This window comes from Zingiber officinale, chromosome 6B (genome assembly GCF_018446385.1).
Source record: "Zingiber officinale cultivar Zhangliang chromosome 6B, Zo_v1.1, whole genome shotgun sequence".
NCBI classification, from domain to species: Eukaryota; Viridiplantae; Streptophyta; class Magnoliopsida; order Zingiberales; family Zingiberaceae; genus Zingiber; species Zingiber officinale.
In genome coordinates, this window is record NC_055996.1 from 104,597,437 (window position 1) to 104,620,004 (window position 22,568).

The 22,568-nt window shown below is 38.4% G+C and overlaps 3 protein-coding genes and 1 non-coding gene across 10 annotated transcripts; 2 read left to right on the top strand and 2 right to left on the bottom strand.

Annotated features, from left to right (window-relative positions):
* Positions 1-360: 360 nt before the first annotated feature.
* On the top strand, positions 361-8,591 carry LOC121988645 (nuclear pore complex protein NUP98A-like). Of its 6 annotated transcripts, none has more exons than XM_042542177.1 (12): positions 361-667; positions 1,164-1,445; positions 2,558-3,127; positions 3,337-3,564; positions 4,032-4,651; positions 4,736-4,823; positions 4,914-4,974; positions 5,874-6,012; positions 6,111-6,227; positions 6,353-6,527; positions 6,971-7,027; positions 7,688-8,591. In XM_042542177.1, exons 1-12 carry the CDS (start codon positions 649-651, stop codon positions 8,365-8,367), a joined length of 3,036 nt encoding a protein of 1,011 aa, XP_042398111.1. In that variant the 5' UTR covers positions 361-648; the 3' UTR covers positions 8,368-8,591. The 6 variants fall into 6 exon arrangements, with proteins under 6 accessions (XP_042398111.1, XP_042398113.1, XP_042398112.1 ...); XM_042542179.1 differs by having other exon boundaries at positions 6,971-7,015; XM_042542178.1 differs by having other exon boundaries at positions 6,977-7,027.
* Positions 8,592-8,905: 314 nt separating this feature from the next.
* On the bottom strand, positions 8,906-17,389 carry LOC121990500 (TVP38/TMEM64 family membrane protein slr0305-like). The gene is made up of 9 exons (XM_042544618.1): positions 16,778-17,389; positions 15,754-15,815; positions 14,181-14,235; positions 13,819-13,917; positions 11,076-11,162; positions 10,575-10,691; positions 10,243-10,335; positions 9,595-9,625; positions 8,906-9,160 (listed from the first exon to the last, which is right to left on the bottom strand). The coding sequence occupies exons 1-9, from the start codon at positions 16,871-16,873 to the stop codon at positions 8,988-8,990; spliced, it is 813 nt and encodes a 270-aa protein (XP_042400552.1). The 5' UTR covers positions 16,874-17,389; the 3' UTR covers positions 8,906-8,987.
* Positions 17,390-17,580: 191 nt separating this feature from the next.
* Positions 17,581-17,654, bottom strand: TRNAI-AAU. The gene has a single exon. It is a non-coding gene; the product is annotated as a tRNA-Ile (tRNA).
* A 229-nt stretch (positions 17,655-17,883) lies between these two features.
* LOC121988646 (U1 small nuclear ribonucleoprotein A-like) lies at positions 17,884-22,410 on the top strand. 2 transcript variants are annotated; one of them, XM_042542183.1, is made up of 5 exons: positions 17,884-18,066; positions 19,156-19,328; positions 20,264-20,357; positions 21,013-21,107; positions 21,950-22,410. In XM_042542183.1, the coding sequence occupies exons 1-5, from the start codon at positions 17,961-17,963 to the stop codon at positions 22,238-22,240; spliced, it is 759 nt and encodes a 252-aa protein (XP_042398117.1). In that variant the 5' UTR covers positions 17,884-17,960; the 3' UTR covers positions 22,241-22,410. The 2 variants fall into 2 exon arrangements, with proteins under 2 accessions (XP_042398117.1, XP_042398118.1); XM_042542184.1 differs by having other exon boundaries at positions 21,959-22,410.
* The last annotated feature ends 158 nt before the right edge of the window (positions 22,411-22,568 follow it).

Here is a 22,568-nt window from a genome sequence, read left to right on the forward strand (position 1 = left end):
ACTCAATGGGCCAAGGCCATTGGCATGGACCGGACCGTTTCTCTCCGGTTCGGCCCACGGAGACAACACCGTGGCGTGGGAGAATAATTTCTCCAGGAATTTCGAATTTTCTATCCGCTACACGCTCCCAGATAGCAAACTTACTCCTACGGTATATACGCTCACCCACGTGTCATATTCAGTGGCCCCTATTAGTTCCCATTGGCAGGTCAGTTACTCCTGCGCCACATGTGATCATTACGTGTCACATCCACTTGGCCCGCGAGATTCCAACACTGACGTGGCCGTGTTGCGCTTCGCGTTCTCCTCACGCTCTCTCTTCGACATATAACGCTCGGATGCCCTAAAAAGCCCACCACTCCCCGTCTCTCTTGGCCCGCAAACTTCCCGTAGATATTGGTTTCATGATCCGATCGAGCGAGGGCGAGAGGAGCGGATCGCGGTTCCTCGCTCGTCTTGGTCCTTGATTTTTTTTTTCCTCTGGTATTATTGATCTCTGACGCTTGATCCTTACTGCGTTGGTCCCAAGCTAAACTGAAGACTCGAGCAATTTCTTGGCGATTTTTATAAGCTGCGCTCGCGCTGTTGCTGTTGCTGGAATCCTAATTGTTATCCCGGTTGTCAGGGAGATCTTGTCACTCGGCGGACATGTTCGGTTCCAGCAGTCGTATGCTTCGCCTCCTCGTTGCTTGCTGATAGGATTTTCTCTGCGTATTCTGTTTGGGCTTTGACGGTTTCTGATGGTGATCTTGTTTTATTGTAGAATTGACGTCTTTGATTTACCCGGATTTGGGATTATCGCATGGTGTTTCAGTGGGCGGGATATGATGTCTATATTAGTTCTTTCGTGGCATTGAGCCTTGGAGTGTTGTATGTCGTTGGCCGCTAATGTTTATTTTGTGTTATTTGGCGGCAAGATTTTAGTTTGTTTACAATATGAGTGGTTTTTTTTTATCCTTCGATTTGTATACTGACTAGAAATTAGATTCTTGCTTTTACTTACGCAGAAGATTGATGCTCTTCTCTGGACCTTAAGCCTTTTTTTTTTTTTTTGACTCGAGTGATATCATGTTTCTTTGAGCTTTATTTCACTTATTCCAGAATTTCTGTGTTCATCTTTTTTTTTTTTCTTTTGTAATTCTCCTCCCTAATTGGATATGCAGCTTTTGGTCAATCTTCAACTAGTCCGTTTGGTGCCCAGCCAATGTTTGGTCAAACAAGCTCTAGTGCTAGTAATCCATTTGCGCCTAAACCCTTTGGAAGTCCGAGTCCTTTTGGCACCCAGAGTGGGAGTTCTATTTTTGGAGGCACATCTACTGGTGTCTTTGGACAACAATCAACACCTGCCTTTGGTGCTTCATCAGCTCCGGCTTTTGGGAGTTCCATGCCTGCCTTTGGGGCATCATCAACTCCTGCATTTGGCAGTGCTTCGTCTTCATTCGGTGGTACACTCTTAATTGTAGCTAATTGTTAGATTGCAGTAAATGGTTTGGTTATTAGCTGGAGAAGGACTTCATATCCCATTAATTTTTGCTAATTTTGTGTTTATTTGTAATTGAAGTATTATCATTTTTTAAATTTGACTCATTCTTTCACATGCTGCTTTAGTATCCCTCAAGTATCGAAAGGATAATGTAAATCATTTCTGCAATACAATTAAGGAGTAATTTATTCATTTTGTTTAAAAGGTATTATGATACAACTAATAGTAGTTGCTTGGTTAGGATATTATGCTCCTCCCACCTTTTAGTCAGTTGGCAGTTGGCTATAAGTTGATCCGTGATTTACCTCCCTTCACATAACTTGAGAACGGGGTAATCACCCTTTTGTTGCAATTGGTTAGGATATTATGATTCAACTTGTAGCAGTTGCTTTGATTAGCGTAATTTGTTTTTAGAATTCAAAACTTATCATAGTTTTGTCCAATTATGGATGAGGATGGAATGGGATTCTAGCTCCAGTGAGAACTAGATCATGCATCTCCAAGTTGTATGATTATTGTGCTTAATTCTTTTTTGCATGAAATTTAAATTCTAATCGAAACTCTTATGACATTTTAATATCTCGTTAGAATTATTGTATCTTGTTTCACTGTGAAGATTTTCTGATTTGGACTATTACTGCATAACAGAGTTGCATTTATTTGATGTTCTGATTATTCTTTTTATGAGATGCTGTGATAATGATGGTTTTGTGTTGCAATTACTATCAAATTTATATCTTTGTTACTAAACACTACTTCTCAAACATGATATATCTTTATTAGGCGATGTGAAACTATGACAAACATGCATATCAAACGAGGAAGAGGAAGATCAAAAAAGATTTGGTTAACAACAAGAAAACAAGATAAAATTTATTTAAATATAGACGATGATATAGTAAGAGATAGAGCTCAATGACGTAAATGATACATATAGCCGACCCCACCTAGTGGGATAAGGCTTGGTTGTTGTTGTTGTATAGTTTTTTTTGGTGCTTCCATGTGTTTTTATATTGTTGTCGTCTTGTTAGTTCGAGAAATTCCTTGATGCGGAAAGGATTTTCTTGTTTGTAGGATCTTCTTTGTTTGGGCAGAAGCCAGCCTTTGGATCATTTGGTTCATCTCCCAGCCAATCAAGTCCATTTGGCAGTACGTTTCAGCAAACACAACCAGCATTTGGGAGTGGCCTCTTTGGTTCCACAACCCCATTTGGTCAATCAAGTCAACCTGCATTTGGTGCTACTACCACTCCAGCTTTTGGCTCTACAGGCACCCCAGCATTTGGTGCCACAAGCACTCCAGCATTTGGTGCCACAACTACACCAGCATTTGGTTCAGCAGCAACGTCCCTTTTTGGTTCCACAGGAACTTCCTTTGGGGTTTCAAGTTCTCCAGCGTTTGGCTCAACAGCAACACCATCGTTTGGTACTCCAACCACCTCCATTTATGGTTCTTCAAGTACGCCAGCATTTGGTGCATCTAGTGCCCCCACGTTCAGCTCTCCAACTGTTTCTGCTTTTGGCACATCAAATACTCCTTTCAATTTTAGTTCCACCCCAGCATTTGGTCAGTCGACATCTGCATTTGGTAGTACACCTTTTGGAGCATCACCATCTCCTTTTGGTGGTCAGAGTTCCCCATTTGGTAAGTTATTTTAACTTTTTTTCCAGAATCTATTTTCTTGACAAAATATTGTTTATCGATTTTCATATTTCTATATTAATATATTGTAGTGCTCTTAGGAGGGCTATATGTTGCTCTTGAACTTTTTGCATGCCTTTCTGCTAGTTGAGCTTTTCATTAATAATATTTCTAAGGTTTTATTTTCCTGTCCATATATTGATATCTTGCAGGTGCTCAGGCAACAACACCATCCTTTGGTAGCCCAGGTTTTGGACAATCAGCTTTTGGGGCTCAACCTGGAGGAACAAGAGTTGCATCATATAGCCCAACACCTGAAGCTGATGGTGGCACTAGTAGTCAGCCTGCTGGCAAGCTGGAATCCATAAGTGCCATGCCTGTGTATAAAGACAAGAGCCATGAGGAATTGAGATGGGAGGATTATCAACGTGGTGATAAAGGTAAATGTCAACTAGTTAGGGGTGCTTGCATGGTCATTTCTTAAGTATCTTATCCTTTGGAACTTGCATTTTCAATTTATCAATTGTTTTTAAAAGAATTTCACAACCCCAAAATTATGTTGAACATGTTATATTTGCATGTGCTATTTAAAAAGGCAGGAGAAGTGTTTTTACATTAAGAATAGTTCCTTATCTTAGCGATCCTGTATTGCTTTGAGTTGGATGTATATTTCCTACTGATGTCCCTGAGTAAAGGAATAACATCATATTATGGACTTTGGTGTCTTATTATAATGTACTCTTTATTGTTTATCCTGTTCAACTATTGATCTATGTTCTCAAGTATGTTTCAGATAGTGTATGCTATTTTTACCTGTCATAGCTTTCTTGCAGCTTTGTTTTCTATTATTTCTTTTTCTCATACATTAAATTTTCTGCTTCTACTAATGGAAATATCATTCTATCAGGGGGATCCAATCAATCTGGACAGCTTGCTGGAGCAACAAATTTTTTGGCTCCATCTCAACCCAGTCCTTTTGGTGCTACAGGCACATTTGGTCAATCTTCTGCAAACCCTTTTTCTTCTACCACACCTGCGAATCCCTTTGCTCTTAAATCTCCAAGTTTTGGTTCTTCTGGTTTTGGTTCCACATCTACATCACTTTTCAGCTCCCCATTCTCTGCTTCTTCATCAAGTCCGTTTGGTTCAACTTCTACAGCTTCCATATTTGGTGCTTCCAGCAGTTCTACATTTGGTTCAAGTTCATCACCCTCACTTTTTGGTGGGTCAGCTGCACCTGCTTTTGGATCTTCTACATCACTCTTTGGCAATTCATTGGCAGGGTCAAATTCTGCTTTTGGATCTGGCCTGGCATTTGGCAATAATCAAGCTTCTGGGCTGTTCCAGTCCTCACCTTCACCTTTTGGGCAAACATCAACTGCTTTTGGACAGCCAACTAGTGGAACCACTTCTGCTTTTGGATCAAATCTATTTAGCACTCCATCTACTGGTTTTGGTGGGAGTTTATTCAGCAGTTCAACTCCATCACTCTTTCCTTCAAGTACTCCAGTTGGATATAATATGACTGTATGTAACACCTACTTAATGTATTCATATTTCATTTTTATTATTTAGGTGCATTTTTATGATAATTATGGCTCATCTGCCCAGCCTTCAGCACTGACACCCTTCCAACCAGCTCCAGCACTCCAGACATCAAGCACATTCTCATTTGCAAATTTTGGACAGGCACAACCAGGTTTGTCTGATGAATTTCCTGTCCCTTATTAGCTTTTATAATTATTTTCTCAGACTTGATTATTCATGTTTCTTCACATTGAAAATTCAGCCTCTTCTGGTGGCTTTGGTGGTATGCCCAACATCTTCACTCAAAGCACCTTTGGACAGCCGTATGTTCCTTTTCTTTGTCATCGTGTTTTTCCGCAAGCATTTTTTTATTTCTATTTTTGCTAAGCTACTGCTTGAGCTATTGGTTCCTCGCAATATTCTGTGAATTTAGCATCCTGCCATGTGACGACTGAGCTTAGTTTTATTAAAGAAACAAGGTACTAAATGCACTAACCAATTATCCTAGTTATTTTGTCACATTCCACATCCTTGATGTTGTTCTTCTCATGTTTTTTTTTTTTTGTATCACAAGGCATGTATTTGCATTGAAGAAATAACAATAACCTCTGATTGTGGCAAAAATCGTTGTATTCATACTAACTGCAGTGATATAATAATAAGCATCTCATGCTCCATGAAAAGGAATGTTTTTGACTAAGGAAGCTTCTTGATCAGGATCATGTTTTGGCAAGTTAATGAACCAATTGAGTTAGAACTTAGTCTGATGGTTTTTGTAAGTGATTCAACTTGAAATAAATTTTTGCTCACTTAGTTGTGAATCAAGATGATCATATTTAATACTAAGAAGGAATGCAATAGGTGGCCTACTTTACCACAATAGACCACCTATTGCATTCCTTCTTAGTATTAAATATGATAAACTATTCACTGTTCAATGACTAAATAATTTTCATTATCACTTCTGTAGTCCGTGTTTGGAGGTCAATCTGATATTATCTTGTCAACGAGGAACAGGATTGTCAACATCATAGTTTTTCATGCTCTTGCTTTAAGTTCTGGGCCTGGCATAATTTCTTTAACTCTTAGGCAGCCCCTTGTTGGAATTTTAGTTTAAATTTAATAGAAGGCTAGAATGTGAGGCTTCATAAGAATGGCTGTTTTTTGTTTTCATTTCTTTATTTATTAAATTGGTAGCCTCTCCTATATGTCCATGGTTCAGTGCTGCTGGCCAGGCCAATGTGGTCATGCAACCAGTTCCTGTTGCAAACCCCTTTGGGACACTTCCGGCAATGCCTCAGATGTCAATTGGTCGTGTAGGCTCTACCCCCTCAATTCAGTATGGAATTTCGAGCATGCCGGTAAGTCCTACTTTCTTCAAAATGAGATATATATGATATGAATTGTGATTGGAAATACCATTATCATGTTCCCTTGTGGTTTTCTTTGCTGTTAACAGGTTTCTGATAAGCCTATTCCTGCAAGGACTTCACCATTACTAGTTCCACGAATTTCCTCTCAGAGAAGGATTAGACTGCCTCCAAGGAAGTACTCCCCTAAAACTGATGGTCCAAAGGTGAGAAATTAATGAGGGAAACATGCTATTTGGTAATTTGGTTGCAAGTTAGAGAAGTATAATTTACAAAAAAATCTGTTACCGTCCATAGTAACACCTCATTTGCTATATCTTTCCATCTGCAGTTGCCCTTTTTCGCTGATGATGAAACACCTTCTACACCAAAGGCGGATGCACTTTTCATTCCCAGAGAGAATCCTAGGGCTCTGGTTATACGTCCAGTTGAGGAATGGCCTCCTCGAAGTACTCTGGAAAAGGGTAGTATCTCCAAGTATGGAACAAAGTCAGCTGATGAAAATGGTAAGATAATTCTTTTTCTATTGTATTGTGTTGGAAAATGATCAACATCTCAATGGCCATGGAAAACTAAGAACTGGTTGTAATGAGGTTAAATAAACTTAAACAAAAATGTATTTAGGTAAAAATATAGATTTCGATGATATGCTATTGAAGTTTGGAAGAGTTTAGTAGGAGGTCATAGGTACAAGGCATGGAGATATCCGTGTTCTGAGTTCAAAATATATAGGGATCAAGTTGATGAGTTATTCCCTGGAAATAAACTATTCTGAAAATGAATCTGGTTGTATGCCCCCAGAAGATCGACCAAAAACATTATTTATTTAATAGACACAAAAATTTGAATATAGAGAGAAAAGGAAATATTTGTGTATGATTTTTATTGACTTAGAATTCATTAAATTTATCTTAATCAGTATACCTGATAGCCTTTTGTTCTGGTAAAGCTGTAGGAATGCCTTCTGCTCCAGCTTATAAGGAACTTGATGAAGGTAATCATGATGGTAAACTTTCTTTTAAGAGTTTGTATTAAGTAGTATTTTCATGATCGTATTACTGAGTCAGCACCAGAAATGTCCTTTTCAGGTTTCTTATAAATTACTGGATATTGCGCCATTCATGATGCATTTTGACCTGCCAAATGACCTTTTTTTTGGCAATTTTTCTTGTGTCTCAATTGAATACAGATAATTTCATTGTTTCTAGAATTATTGCTGCTAAAATATTCCAAATAGAAAACTATGTTAGTTGCAAGATTACTATCATGTGACTCTTAGATCCGCGCTAGATTGATTGCATTAGAACATATGTTTTATTTGAGAATTTAATGGTTAAGCTATTTATTGATTTTTCATATGTACTCAATATAAAAGATTTAGAGGAATGAAGTTTATCTGAAGGCAACTGATAGTGAACTACTTTTAATTGATAGCATTAGAACATAAGTTTTGTTTGAGAATGTAACGGTTAAGATAACTATTGATTTTGCATATGTACTCGATATAAAAGATTTAGAGGAATAAAGTTTAATTGAAGGCAACTTATAGTGAACTACTTTTATTTCCTATTTGGCATTTCTTGTAGTCCAGTTGAGCTTTCCTCTAATATTCCTGGAAGTAGATCGTTTTTGGGTTCTTATTCCGTGGTTATTGAAAATTATGCAGAACCTGTCACTGAAAATGGACACACGAGGGATCATTCTAGCCCAACCGCATCACCCTCTAAAGCTATACATAAAGCGAACGGCACAACTGATGATGATCATATGCAAAAAGCTACAGACTCTTATGTGAAAATATCCGGACACAGGGCAGGCAAGGCTGCAATTGTGTATGAGCATGGTCCAAGCATAGAAGCATTGATGCCCAAGCTCCGCCGAGATGACTACTATACTATACCTCGGATCCAGGAGTTGGCTGCAAAAGAGCGTGCAGAGCCAGGCTTTTGCAGGCGCGTCAAAGATTTTGTGGTCGGCCGGCATGGTTACGGCAGCATCAAGTTCTATGGGGAGACCGATGTCCGGGTGCTCGACCTGGAGTCGATTGTACAATTCAACAACCGTGAAGTGATCGTTTACAATGATGACGACAAGAAGCCTCCGGTCGGGCAAGGGCTGAACAAGCCTGCAGAGGTGACACTCCTCAACATCAAATGCATTGACAAGAAGACAGGAGAGCAGTTAACAGAAGGTCCAAGGGTGGAAAGGTACAAGGAGATGTTGGCGCGGAAGGTGAAGGAGCAAGGGGCGGAATTCATTGCCTATGATCCTGTCAAGGCGGAGTGGAAGTTCAAGGTGAAGCACTTTAGCAGGTATAGGTTTGTGGACATGGATCTGATGGTTTGAGAAGTCTAAAAAACTCGAGGGGTCTGTGATGGTGAAGCCTTGAATTCTTTCAAGTTTCCAAGTTTTGTGTTTTGTATAGGATTTCAACTTCGGGTAGTAGTGAAGTACAGGGACACTACTGTTTGGTGCTGTTCTTATGCCAAACTCTTTTTGTTCTTTTTTTTTTAAAACATGATTCTTTTGAGCTGTGACTGAAATGGCTTTGAAGTATCCATTTTGCTCTATAAGTTTACCTTTTTAAAAAATTCTTTTGAAGTTTAAAATTTGTAATGGCAATGGCCAGACATGAAATATTGTGTTTGAAAATTTATGAAAAAAATAATAACTTTTGATAATTCTAGAGTTCTATGTAGTTTTATTTAAAAATATTATATGCAATTAAGATTCTTCTCATTCAACTTTCTCAACACCACGTAAATGATATTAAAAAAAAAAAAAACCTTTTCTAAAATTTCTCATCAAACGAAGAATAAAAAGCTTGATGCAATATTGATTTATAGATGACATTTATACAAAAAAGAACCTAAACAATGGAATTTAGAGCCACAATCTATGACCAACAAAATTGGTGGCAAGGGATTTACAGATCGAAATAAGAAATTGATTTTCTTGTCGATGTCTCAAGTCTCGATCTTGATCATAAGAGGTTGCCTTAGATCTGAAGAAGGTTGCAACAAGGATGGTAGCCACGGCGATGGCGACATGATGAGGATGTCCTCAGCCTCTAAGTTCTCAGCTAAAGCCTTTTGAAGAGCAGCCTTTGCTTCTCTTGTCACGCAGACCATAAGGATGGCTGGAAAAAGAAAACACTTGGTCTGAGATGACATTATTGATCTTGAAAATTCAAATTAAAAGTTAAATTTTCAGAAAACCACGACTTGATAACCCTTCTCATTAGGGAATAGTCTCTCTATAAATAATGACTCGATCAAACTCCAATTAGGGTGCATTGAACAAAAACTGGATAATCTCGTCAACAAACATTTTGCGAAAACAAAGCATCTTAAGCAGTCTGAAAATGGGCAACCTAAGGAAACAATTACTATCTACGCAAAATCTCCAATCAAGTCTAGTGTATCCAAGACAAATGAATTGTTAAATTCACTAGCTCTGTGGATCAGTAGGTCTAGGCGAACTCAGTGTCGATCAGTAGTCATAGATACAGTTACATCGTAACACTCGAACAGTGAAATAATACTACAGGCATGGCTGAGAAAGGTTGCTTACCAGATATCACTAATCCAGCTACCATAGTTCCCTGCATCCATTTCAAACCAAAAGATGTCACAAAACAGAAAGAAATCCAGATAACTTAATAAGGCTGCATGTATAAATAACTCGCTTATGTGTTTGTTTATAGGAAGGGGAGCCTTGGCGTAGTGGTAAAATTACTATTTGCTATCATGAACCTTGAGGTCACGGGTTTGAGTCATGGAAACAACCTCTAGCAAAAAGACAAGGTAAGACTGCGTACAATTGACCCAATGTGTTCCGATCCTTCTCCGGAACTCTGCACTGGCGAGAGCTTTGTGTATCAGACTGCCCTTTTATGTGTTTGTTTATATGTATTCACCACTTGTAAGAAAACTAACACGTGGATTCAAGCTAGCATGTAAGCAACTCAAATAACAATTATGTCAATCTGCGATATAAAAGGATGTTTATTTTTATTATTATTATTTTTTTTGTTTCCAATCCAGATTTTGATAATGTATCCACAGTAACATTATATGCCGAGTAGTTATGAAAAAAAATGATTGTCAAAACAAGTGATATTTCATAGTTGCAACTTCGTGTCAGATTGCATACTGATAATAACAGGATGGGAATTAACTCATGATAATCGACAAATGAGATAGACAGCGATAAACATACCCAGTGAGCAGTTGAAGCCTCACTCCATCCATGTGTAACATCAGCTAGGTCATCCAAAGTAGTACCGACATACACCAGGACAAGAGTAATTGGCTACAAATAAGTCAAAAAAGGAAAACAAAACACTGTTTAATATTTCAGAGAAAACTATGTATAAAAGTAAAGAAGGGTAAACAAGCTAGTAATTTGAAAGTCTAAACGAGACAAAATTCAATTCCAATGTGAGCGAATGAGTGCCTCAAAATAGCCAGCACTGTCAGAAAGTCACTAGTTCAGGTGTTTCTGCACCATTAAAACAGAGGGTTCAAAAAGCTCTAGTAGGATAATTATACCATCATTCCTAGCCAAGAAGCCATTGTGTATTCTGCAAGGCCGATCGGTGTAACAGATAGGAAGTAATTCAACAAGCAAAATGGAATCAAAGGTGCCAGCCTAAGTAGCAACACAATCTGGAGAAGAAAAGACACGGATTAAAATCCTTGTTAAGCAACTCACACTATTGTCATTTATCATAAAGGCAATATGAATCAGCAATATGTTGAAATGAGGATATGCAATGTTTCATCCATAGAAAAAAATAGGTTCTTATACATTACTATCGAAAAGCCTATATGAATGCACTACGTTGCAAACATAGAACTACTCTCTCTCTCTCTCTCTCTCCATATTAAAAACAAGTACAATTTTTTTTCCTTCTTTATTCTCTGATGTTATGTTTCACTCAATTTAGCAAGTTTTTGATCAGTGAATAATAATCATATAAGGAACAACAGCTATCATATATGACATAAATTAAGATATATGGGAAAATTCTTTAAGAGTTTGGATAAAACCTTAAAGCCAGATCTCTCAATTGCTACTGCAACAGCTTGGAAATCAGGATAGTCATTCATTTTGGAGATGACGTAGGGCCTTCCTAACTGCGAAATGATATCAAAAGAGATGTTTTAACAGTGCTTTATAGTAATATAAGAAATATCAAAATTTCCATTTAACTTTAAGATTTAAAAACTTCGCAAGTAGGAATAGGCATTGGAATTCAGAAATGTAGACCGCATCATTGCAAGCATAGTTAGTACATGAGAGCAGTAAACCTACCACTAAGTAGTCCTGGATGATAAGAACAACGATTAGCATCAACGAATTAAATTCCCTCAACTCTCACTATCCTAAAAAAGAGCAGCTTAATCCATCTGAATTTGTCATCTAACCTGTTTTGGTTCCCCTTCCACTTGCAACCGATAACTATGTTAAATTTTAATTGGATCTTCTGTTGGCATCATGAACAATAACATGGATTCTCTTTAAACCTTGTCTCTTCTTTCCTCACTTTGTTATATTTCTTAAGATAGCATCATTGTTACTATGACCTAGGCTGTAACTCCAAATTATCAAACCTCCAATGTTTCCAAGGCAGGTAGAAAAGTCTCCATTATCAGAGTAAAAAAAAAAAAGGGCAGTCCGGTTCACGAAGCTCTCGCCATACGGGGTCCCGGGGAAGGATCCATTGTACGCAGCCTTACCCTATTTTTTTGCAAGTGATTGCTTCCAGGATTCGAACTCGTGACCCTTTGGTCACATGACAACAACTTTACTATTGCACCAAGGCTCCTAGTATCAGAGTAAATACTGGTAATTAGTAAATAGCAACTTCACTGAACAAGTCATGCAGTTTGAATGGTTTTTAGTCCATCGAAACAAAGTTTAGATCTGAGATTCAATTCCATGCAGACTCTACTTATGCAAAAATGGTTTGATATATATATATATATATATAATTGGGTTTTCTTTAGAAAATAGTGAGACAATCAATGACTTGGTGGACCTTGAGACCTCTAAACCATTCAATTGGAACCTCCAATTAGATTATCACTAAGGCTACGTTTGGTTGGGTGTAATGTAATATAGCTTGTAATGTAATCAAATTTGTAATGTAATATAATGTAATCTTGATTACATTACTACATTTGGAAATGTAATGTATGTAATATTTGATTACAAGGATTATTACATTCTTTTGTTTGGTATCTATTATTTTTTATCAGGAATGTAATTTGTATTATTACAAAATGACAAAAATGTCCTATGACCTCTACTAACGGTCGCCGCACTTCTGCCGGAGCTTGCGGCAGCTATCGGCCGTCGCCGCCGCCGACCATCGCCACCGCCCGCCGACCGCCGCCGCCGACCATTGCTGACCGCCGGTCGCCGACCGGTCGGCGGTCGGCCGCTCCGGGCTGGTTGGCGGCGATACCGTCAACGCGACCCAGCGCTTCGACAGCCGCCATGCCGGCAGCCGTCTGTTGCAGGTGGCCGATGGCTGGACGATCAATGACGGCAATGGCGGCGGCAACTACACCATCGTCAAGGTCGATGCAGCGGGGACGATCGATCGGAAGCGTCTGAGCGGCGCGCTGGTTGGCACGGTCAGCAAGGTCTATGACGGCACGACCACGGCCGCCCTGGCAGGGGCCAATCTGACTGGCGACGACGGTCGGCGGCCGGCGACGACGGTCGGCGGCCGGCGACGACGGTCGGCGGCCGGCGACGACGGTCGGCGGCCGGCGGCGGCGGTGGGGGTCGGGGGGCGACGGTGGACTAAGGGTATATTCGGTATTTAAATTTTGGTGGAACGATGACCTCGTAATGTAATCGGATTACATAGCATTTGCTTTGTAATCCAGATTACAAAACTTCACTACATTTTGTAATCTAGATTACATTACATTACAAGTTTAAAAGTGAAACAAACAAAATAATCTGCATTACATTACAAGGCAGATTACGGCCACGTTTGGTTGGGTGTAATGTAATCTAGCTTGTAATGTAATCAAATTTGAAATGTAATGTAATGTAATGTAATCTTGATTACATTACTACGTTTGGAAATGTAATGTATGTAATATTTGATTACAAGGATGATTACATTCTTTTGTTTGGTATCTATTATTTTTTATCAGGAATGTAATTTGTATTATTACAAAATGACAAAAATGTCCTATGACCTCTACTGACGGTCGCCGCACTTCTGCCGGAGCTTGCGGCAGCTATCGGCCGTCGCCGCCGCCGACCATCGCCGCCGCCCGCCGGCCGCCGACCGGTCGACGGACGGCCGGCGGTCGGCGGTCGGCGGCGGTGGGGGCAGCGGCCGACGGTGGGCTAAGGGTATATCGGTATTTAAATTTGGTGGACGGTGACCTCCGGCGACCGGCGGAGGCGGTCGGCGGCAGGTGGCGGCGGTCGGCGACCGGCGGTCGGCGGCGGTCGGCGGCGGTGGGGGTCGGGGGGCGACGGTGGACTAAGGGTATATTCGGTATTTAAATTTTGGTGGGACGATGACCTCGTAATGTAATCGGATTACATAGCATTTGCTTTGTAATCCAGATTACAAAACTTCACTACATTTTATAATCTAGATTACATTACATTACAAGTTTAAAAGTGAAACAAACAAAATAATCTGCCTTGTAATGTAATCAGGATTACATTACAAGGCAGATTACGGCCTACCAAACGTAGCCTAAATGCAAAGCAAAATTACTTCTGCACATCTCAACAGCAACTAAGGAAACTTACAGTTCTACCAAGCAAAAATGCAGCCACAGAACCAAGTGTTCCTCCAATTGAATCAGCAAGAAAGCCTATCGGCAACCCAAATAGATATCCACCACCAAGCTGCAAATGAGAAATCGATTATTTTTTTATCATCACTCACCAACAAGATTCAATGCTAGCTAAACAAAACAAAAGTCACCATAAATGTTTTTCTCGTTAAGTACCTACCAAAGAAAAGAGTAAATAATGAACATATAGAAAATTATTTAGCTACATTAGAGGTGCAGAGACTTGGAGACTCATGAACAAATGAACATGTACTATAACAAAAATTAACAAATCTAAGCTAGACTTTTACATCATCAAGAGAACTCTATGCTTACACTAAGTACTGCAGCTGGAACAGCAAGTATAGTTAAAGGAATATAAGCAACGGCCCTGCTTACAGAAATTTAAAAAGTTCAGTGTTAAGGATAAAGAATGTTGAGAATGACATCAAATAGAAATTTCACAAAAGAAAATCAAATTATCAACAGCATGTCAAGCAAAAGAATATGTGCGATTATTAAAGAAAAAGAGGAAGGCACAAAAACCAAGGTATGCACTTGCAATTATCCTATTAATGCTGTAATAACAAAATTGTCTTGCAATGCTTCACTCCCAACCTATGCAAACAAATGCTCCAATACAAACAATTAATGTGCTTGCACCATAACGAAGAGCATATCCATGCTTTCAACACCTAGTGAACAACTTAGATTCCTCAAACCCATCCTGGTTAAAGAGGGCAGCAGGATCATTATCCATATGCCAATCCTTGGGAAACAATAAGTCTACTGGGTGATCGTCATCTCTGCTAAACACAATCATGCTCTCTTAACTCTATCTAAGGTCAGTTTTATCAACAAATTGTTTAATTTTTAGATTCTGAAAAGACCAAAATTACAGAGTTGTCAAGTCTGACATCATCATCTCTTGATCCTCTTCTATAGAGCATATCTCTCTTGTTCTCTCCCAAACCTGGTCTAATATGCCCAGGAATTTATATAGTTAATGAGTCTCTCTCACATCCTGGATCCTGCCTCTTCTTCTCTTTTCCTACTTTTTCTTATTCCCTCTTATGCAAGGTCCAGTTGCAATATGTCTAGGCATTGATATGGTTAGTGAACCTCCATCACATACCCGGCTCTTGCTTCTTTTTTCTCTTTCCCTAGTTCTTCTCTTTCCAATCATGTTCGTTTCTTTATGGTCCTTTTCTAATCTTTGTTTCAACTTGACAAAATAACAGCTTGAGCACCACTTATTCATGTGTGCTGAGGAGAATGAAAGGGGAACAAAAAAAACAAATAATATGCTCAACCTGCTATCAAAATATTCAAACAATGATGTCATGCAAAGAGGGATTTTTGAACCACATTCCACGTGAATCCTCCTCCTCATATCATCAAAACCTATTTATCTCAGTTGAGCGAAATCCGTGGCTATATAACTAACAATATTCAAATTAAGTCAACTGTTTATTTTTTGTTACTTTAACTATAATTTCCTTAGCCTCCCTCCACCCCCTACACCTTCCACTCTAATTGAGTCAAATCTCCTAACTATAGAAACTATTGGATGTTTTAGAATGTGTCCAGATCATCTGTCTCTCCCATTTTACCATTTATTCAGACATATGAATACCATCTTCAAAAATATTTCACGCCTGCCACCATGCCAAGTGAATGCAAAAAAAAAAAAAAAAATGTGACATACACAACTGCTCCATTCTCCATTCTATACATGAAAAACTTTGTTGTAATTTGACAAGATATACTTAGGAAGATAGAATATTTATGTAAAACTTGTAGACTTTAGTCACTGAGGATTGTGCTAGTTAAAAATGTGGGCTAAAGAACGAAAAGGTTGAAACAAAAAAGAAATCAAGGAGTCAATGCTAAATACTAGTGGACTTACAACATAGCAGGTCCCCATAGACCAAGATTCTGCTTTATCCAGACCAAGAACTCCCTCAGAATCTGGAGGCATAATTAATTACAGACGTTAATGGATTGCAGAGATGAACATGGTCTAGAGTAAAATATTGCATTGTGGTTTCCATAATGCCAAAATGTGCATAGAAAAGCAGAGGTAATATTATGCCTACTGAGTAAAAAAAGCATCTTAGAATTGGCAACTTCAAATAATTTTAAATTCTTAGTCAAGTATCATAAGGTTGATCTGCTTGGATGTTTCAGCACAGGAAAAATATGTATCTACAAATAAGGTTTCAGCATCGGTGATGGAGATGTATTTTGTGTAGCATGGCATGCAATCCAAACAAGATCAAGAATGAAATATCAAAGAACTTCATCATCTAATCAAATTGTTCTATCAACGCCAACAAACTCATCTTCCAGTCCTTCCGCACAGCTGTTTGGTTCAATACATGTAAAGACCTTTCAGAAAATCTCAGTCTTTTTTAGATTAACATGATGAAGTTTAGTTTGGACCAAAATTGTCATGTAAATCGAAAGGCGTTTAGATATGAATCCTTCATAGGGTATTGGTTAATTAATATGAGATCAACAGGTAATGTCAAACTTAAGAAAGGAAATGGTAGTGCTAATCTTATTCCGACTCTTAAAACTGTTCTCAAGACCTTGTTCGTGCTTGATACTAAATTCAATCTATAGGCAAAAGAATTTCTTCCCCGAATTAGTTTCAGGACTGTTCCTGACTACCAAAGATACTTATTGGATTGTTGTTGCTGGAGAACTGTTAAATACTGTGATGGAGTGAGCTAGTTTCTAAATACCATCGCAATCTTGAGAGGAACAGTTTTTGAAAATATATTTGGCCATCCAAAGTCTGCCAAAAAATAATGAATTGAGAACGACGAGACACAAATGTTCGAATCACAGAGCATTCAGACCATTAAACACGAAGAATCAATCAATAACACGACTTTAATATTAGAGAGCACGGGTAAAAAGGTTACCTTTTCGACAGGAAGCGTAAAGAAGGCGGCAGCGGTAGCAACAGCGAGGAGCACGAGGAGGGTAATCCTGACGGCGGAGAACCAGGAGACCGCCATTGATGACGACAACGACCGCCTCTTGCCTCAGATCCCGCCGCTCCTCCTCCTCTGTCGCACAATCTTCCCTTTCTTCGCCACCAAAACACAAAGCGAAGGCCACAAGCCGAACCAATCGATCCCCATTTCTCTCTCTAAACTGGCACCTATTATTAACAAGAAACTGAAAAGATGCGCCTTTTTCGCTGGCTCTCGTCTTCGGTCATCGATTTCTTTTTATTATATTTACCGAAATGATATGTAAAGATCATCGCGCTGTATTTTCGTTGTCTACTGTGATTCCACCTTCCTTAAATAGAACAATCGAGACCGAAAAATGATGGGAAAGTCTTCTCGTGTCTCCCACCGACCTTGAAGCATCGGTTTCCGTCTCCGAGTTCAGCATGCGAAGAATACAAAAGACATTTCCTTTCCAGTCTCCTTCCTCCGCAATGTGCCGTGGAAGAAGGCCGCGCCACTGTTTGTCTATGGTGGCGCCGTCGTGTCAGCGGCGGAGAATGGACGTATACAGGAGGCGGCGCCTTCGCCAAAAAAGTATCACTATAAATGTCAATCTCGCATCAAAATAATTGGGCTCTATAAGTAAACTTTATTTGAAGGCCCATTAATGATCGTGTACGAAATATTTGGGGGAAATGGACCGATAAAGTCCAGAAGAGGCCCATTATTGATTTTTTAAATAAACAAAATGATAAAATATAAACATGTGGCCCATGCAGGTTTCGAACCTGCGACCTTCGCGTTATTAGCACGACGCTCTAACCAACTGAGCTAATAGGCCAGTTGATTCAGGAACCACTAATAATTTAAATATTATAAGTATTTTATTTATCCTTTAGATTTTTTAAAAATTTTGATCCAAAAAATTGAGAGAAAAAAAAAATAAAAAATTGGATTCATGATTTTATTTTTAGGGTGAATTTTCTAATTTTTTTTTAAAAAAAAAGAAAGAAGAAATATTGAATCATGTGATGAGTCGGGCTGAGTTATTAGATGGCAGGCCGGTTCGGGCTTTCTTAACCGGTTCAAAACCTGAATTGAGCTCACGCGGCCATCATTTCTTGCTCGAGAAGATTGATCGAGAGAGATGAGCACCGATGGCGGCGCCGCCGGTGCCGGCAGTGACGCTCCGTCAGTCCCAGCCAATATGACAATCTACATCAACAATCTCAACGAGAAGATTAAACTAGACGGTGAGCTTCTCGCTCTGATGTGTTAGACCTCCACTTTCTGGTCTCATGAACCCTAGAAAGATCAAGATCAATTTTCGCCTAATGCTATCCAGTTCTCTCATTTTTATCTTCTTTCCAAATCTCTATCATATATCGTCGAGATTTTGGCTTGTGGTTTTTTCGGTTTTCGTCTTATAAACGTTAATGTTCGAATTTTTTTTTCCATTTGTTGTTTGATGTTTGTGCATAAAAACCTGTTTAATTTTATTCTTCTGTTATATATGCCTGGAAAGGATGATTATTTTCATGCCTGCAACTTTAAATGCACGTTCAATTTTCGTTCCTACTTTTTCTTCGCTGATTAGCGCAAATGAAATTGATGCAAAGTTCACTATTTTTCTCCCTTTCTTGAGTTTATGCTTTATGATACCTCCATATTTTAGCAGTGTCTTTCTAGTTTTTCTTGCGTTTTTGTGTTGGCAAGGATTCTTTACTTGGTTGATTTATATGATTTAAGCTGCAAATGGGATTTTTGCATACGCCGGATTGACCACAGCGTGAAGATGCGGATAACACAGTTCAGTGTGTTGGACATTGATTCAACATGTTGTCAGTAGTAATAGCTTTGCAATCACTCTTATAAAATTGTTTCATGTCATGCATTCACATGCTGTGGGTGGTCTTGGGGCGCTAAACCCTAAGGCCCCTTATATACACCCCTTGCGCAAGGGGCACATTTGAGTCAGTGTATTGTTGTCCCCTATCACACCACCTCTGGGAAGTACTTTGGGATCTTCAATTTGCAACCTTACTCCGATATTATTTATCAATGAAGATGGTTATCATTCTTCTTAATAACCTGGAGAAATAGTTTGTAAAATACTTTCTTATTATATTTCTGTAATTGTTGTATAATCAACAGCAGCCTTTTGATTTCAATTATGAAATACCCACTCATATAACTTGTCTGTTCAGCATGCTTTTTTGGCTTGGTTACACAATAGCTTTATCCTATGTCATGGGAATATAATATTAAACTTGTCTTTCCTATTTTTTTCTTTGTTATTTATTTTAGTGCTTCACCAGAACTAACATATGTTTCTATTTTAGAACTCAAGAAGTCCTTGCGCGCAGTTTTTTCTCAATTTGGCAAGATATTAGAGGTCCTTGCTTTTAAGACATTGAAACACAAGGGACAGGCATGGGTAATCTTTGAGGATGTATCATCAGCTACTGAGGCACTTAAAAGGATGCAAGGATTTCCATTCTACGACAAGCCCATGGTAAGACAGTTTAATGGTTACTATCCACACATGGAAACTATTTTAAGTCTTGAGTGCACATTTGGAATTTCTTATTACTCGTGCCTTTGAAAGCTTTATATGATTTCCTGAATCTTTGACAAATGGTTAGATCTAATTCTTCAACATCTACAATTTCTATCACAAGTTTTGGAAACATCATATTATTAATGTTGTGAAATTATGATGCAGGCACAGTGACACTCTTTTTGTGGTGGATATCATGTTTGTATTATAGACATTCAATGCTATTTCTGCAATATATTAACCATTGCTGAAAAGAGAATGATAGGCTATTGATGTTCTAGATTAAAAACAAGTGTTTCTTCATGACTGCAACTGTACATTTGTTGGTGGCATTGGAAGTCTACAACTTGTTATAATAATCAGATACACCAGTTTGAATTTTCTTTGCAACTATAGTAGTATTGGAGGTAGCTATTTCTTGAATTTGCTGCATTTTTTAGCCATCATGCATTCTCAAAGGGTTGCATAAGTTCTTTCGAGGTCATGACTGACTATTTGTTAGAATTTTCATGTTGTAATGGATAAATTGATAGAACACAACTGTATATATATACATACACATCAGTTGTACATTTGGTATCACATTTTATATACCAGGCATTAGTATTGGAGGTAGCTATTTTGTTAGAATTTGCTGTTTGTTTTAGCCATCATTTTCAGTTTGAATTTGCTGTTTGTTTTAGCTATTTCTTGAATTTGCTGTTTTATATACCATTTGTTAGGATTTTCTTGTTTGTAATGGATAAATTAATAGAACATGACTAGATTTACACAGTCTAATTGTGTACTTCATTAGTTTGGCATGGATTAGCTTATTAATGTCAAAGGTATAGCTTTCTCATTAATTACAACATAGTCCCTCATTAATGACAACATTTTCGGTTATCCAGAGAATTCAGTATGCAAAGACCAAGTCCGACATAATTGCAAAGGCTGATGGAACATTTGTCCCTCGTGAAAGAAGGAAGAGACATGATGACAGAGGTAGGATAGGTCTTATATTCTATTTTCATTTAACATGTTTTCATGTTTGTTGATTCTGGAGTTTTTATCTCCATAAAATAGTTACTGAGTTTATGCTTTTAAGAGTTTAAACATAGATGATTAAAAAAGAGTTTAAACATAGATGATTAAAAAAGTGTCATTCCCACTGAGTTAAAAATGGTTCTATAGAGGTGGACACCTTAAATTCACAAACAATGGTATGCACACATCTGCATTTTGTGGCATGTACATACATTTATACATGCTTATGTGATCATATGTGCTTGCAAGAGTGAATTAGTTAAACCACTGTGGGTTTGCACACTACTTGAATGGGTGGTTGCTCCAATAGATCTTGCGGTCAATTCCCAATGGATGCAAAATGTCATGCAAAGTTAGGGAAAAAATGTCTCCTGTGATTTACCTACCTATAGGTACTGGGCCACCTGGGTGAGCGTTATTACTTTTTCTCCAATCAGTAAATCAGTTGACCTGTAGATATAGATTTGTCAAGGATCATACATGCAATTTGTTCCTAAATTAATAAATAATGTGAAACATGGTGTTATTTATGTAATTATTCATGATTTCTAATGGTTTTTTATGTTGAGGCTTGAGGTTGAGATTCGATATGTCTTGGTATTTGGTGATGCAGCTGAAAGAAAGAAGCGTGACCCACACCATGATTCTAAGCAAGCTGGGGCAGGATTGAATTCTGCTTATTCTGGTGCCTATGGAGCTGTACCACCTGTAAGCTTATTCAACTTTCTATTTTTATTGGTTATTATTTTTTTCACCAGACATAAAATATGTTCTCTAGATCTGACTTGACACGTCAATCTTCATCATCGCAAATCAAGTTGCATTTATGAATTACGATGATAGGCATAGGTGTTATGCTTATAGTGCACGATTTTTTCTCTTACCGAGTGATGGTAAACCCTTCCCATTCATGTTCGTGAGATAGCTTTGCGTGAGCAGCCATAAAATATATTCACTGAGCATTAGCAGGAAACTAATCCCATTCATCTTCTCGCCTGTCTGATCAAATGTTTTTATGTATCCATATATTCTTCAGCCACGCTCAATAAAATGTCATGCAATGTTACATTAGTATAGCACATAGACACATGCTTTTATGTCTGTAAAAGATGCTAGTAAATAAAATGCATGTGTGAGATTTGAGTTCCCTTCGATTTAAGATGTGTAGTCTAGGGAAGCAAGATTTTGATACCAACTCCATTCCATAGAGTAGATTATATGATTTAATTATGTTGTTCCTTTAATGAGATGGGGAGTTCATTATTGCGGTATATTTGTATGAAACTAAAAGTATTATGAAGGAAAAAAGAATGGTATGGTGATAATCTGCGATTGGATGTGAAATGCTTACTCATTTTTCTCATGGAAGGTATATACCTTGATGAAAATCATTGTGCAATCTTCAAGGTTGATCCATTATTATCGGTAACGCCATATGTTTTCAATTCTCTCTTGGTTATCACTGTATTGAAACGTAGAATTGAATTTGTTGAGTTAGTCATGTTTGCAATTCCTCTGGAACATCGTTTTTCTTGTCAAACTTTTTTCAGCTTTCGCAGTTGCCCTATGGCGGAGGGTCCAAGTCGATGCTACCAGAAGCACCAGCCTTGCCAAACAACATTCTCTTCGTTCAGAACCTTCCGCACGAGACTACCCCGATGATGCTGCAGATGTTCTTCTGCCAGTATCCGGGTTTCAAAGAGGTTAGGATGGTCGAAGCAAAGCCAGGGATCGCCTTTGTGGAGTATGGAGACGAGATGCAGTCGACAGTGGCAATGCAAGGGCTTCAGGGTTTCAAGATCACACAGAATCCTATGCTCATCACCTATGCCAAGAAGTAGACATGTCTTTTTTCAACCAACTGGAGGTGTTCTCACCAGCGTCTGTAGCTGAGACGCCTGCTGTCCAGTTTGAGCATAATGATTACGTTAACTCTTGTTTCGTTTTCCACTTTGTATCAACTTTAATTGTGGTTAATGCTGATGTACAATTGACTTGTAGGGGTGTTTAATCTGTCTACCAAAATCTGTTAAACTCTTTTGTTTTTTCTTTTTTGCTATATATATATATATCTTACTCATAATTAATTAGGTTAGATGACGTCAAACTTAAGATGACCAGTTTAGTTTCATAAAAATTATTAAAATAAATCAGGAAGTACTTGGGACA

Bases quoted from the DNA above. Each gene is read 5' to 3' on its own strand.
- LOC121988645 (XM_042542177.1), top strand. The intron at 1,446-2,557 runs GTACACTCTTAA...TCTTGTTTGTAG, and splicing joins TGCTTCGTCTTCATTCGGTG to GATCTTCTTTGTTTGGGCAG. The intron at 3,565-4,031 runs GTAAATGTCAAC...TCATTCTATCAG, and splicing joins TTATCAACGTGGTGATAAAG to GGGGATCCAATCAATCTGGA.
- LOC121990500 (XM_042544618.1), bottom strand. From the start codon at position 16,873: ATGGCGGTCTCCTGGTTCTCCGCCGTCAGGATTACCCTCCTCGTGCTC. The intron at 10,692-11,075 runs GTTTTATCCAAA...TTTCTTCTCCAG, and splicing joins TTGAGAGATCTGGCTTTAAG to ATTGTGTTGCTACTTAGGCT. The intron at 10,336-10,574 runs GTATAATTATCC...ACTTATTTGTAG, and splicing joins CTTCTTGGCTAGGAATGATG to CCAATTACTCTTGTCCTGGT.
- LOC121988646 (XM_042542183.1), top strand. From the start codon at position 17,961: ATGAGCACCGATGGCGGCGCCGCCGGTGCCGGCAGTGACGCTCCGTCA. The intron at 18,067-19,155 runs GTGAGCTTCTCG...TTTCTATTTTAG, and splicing joins CGAGAAGATTAAACTAGACG to AACTCAAGAAGTCCTTGCGC. The intron at 21,108-21,949 runs GTAAGCTTATTC...AACTTTTTTCAG, and splicing joins CCTATGGAGCTGTACCACCT to CTTTCGCAGTTGCCCTATGG.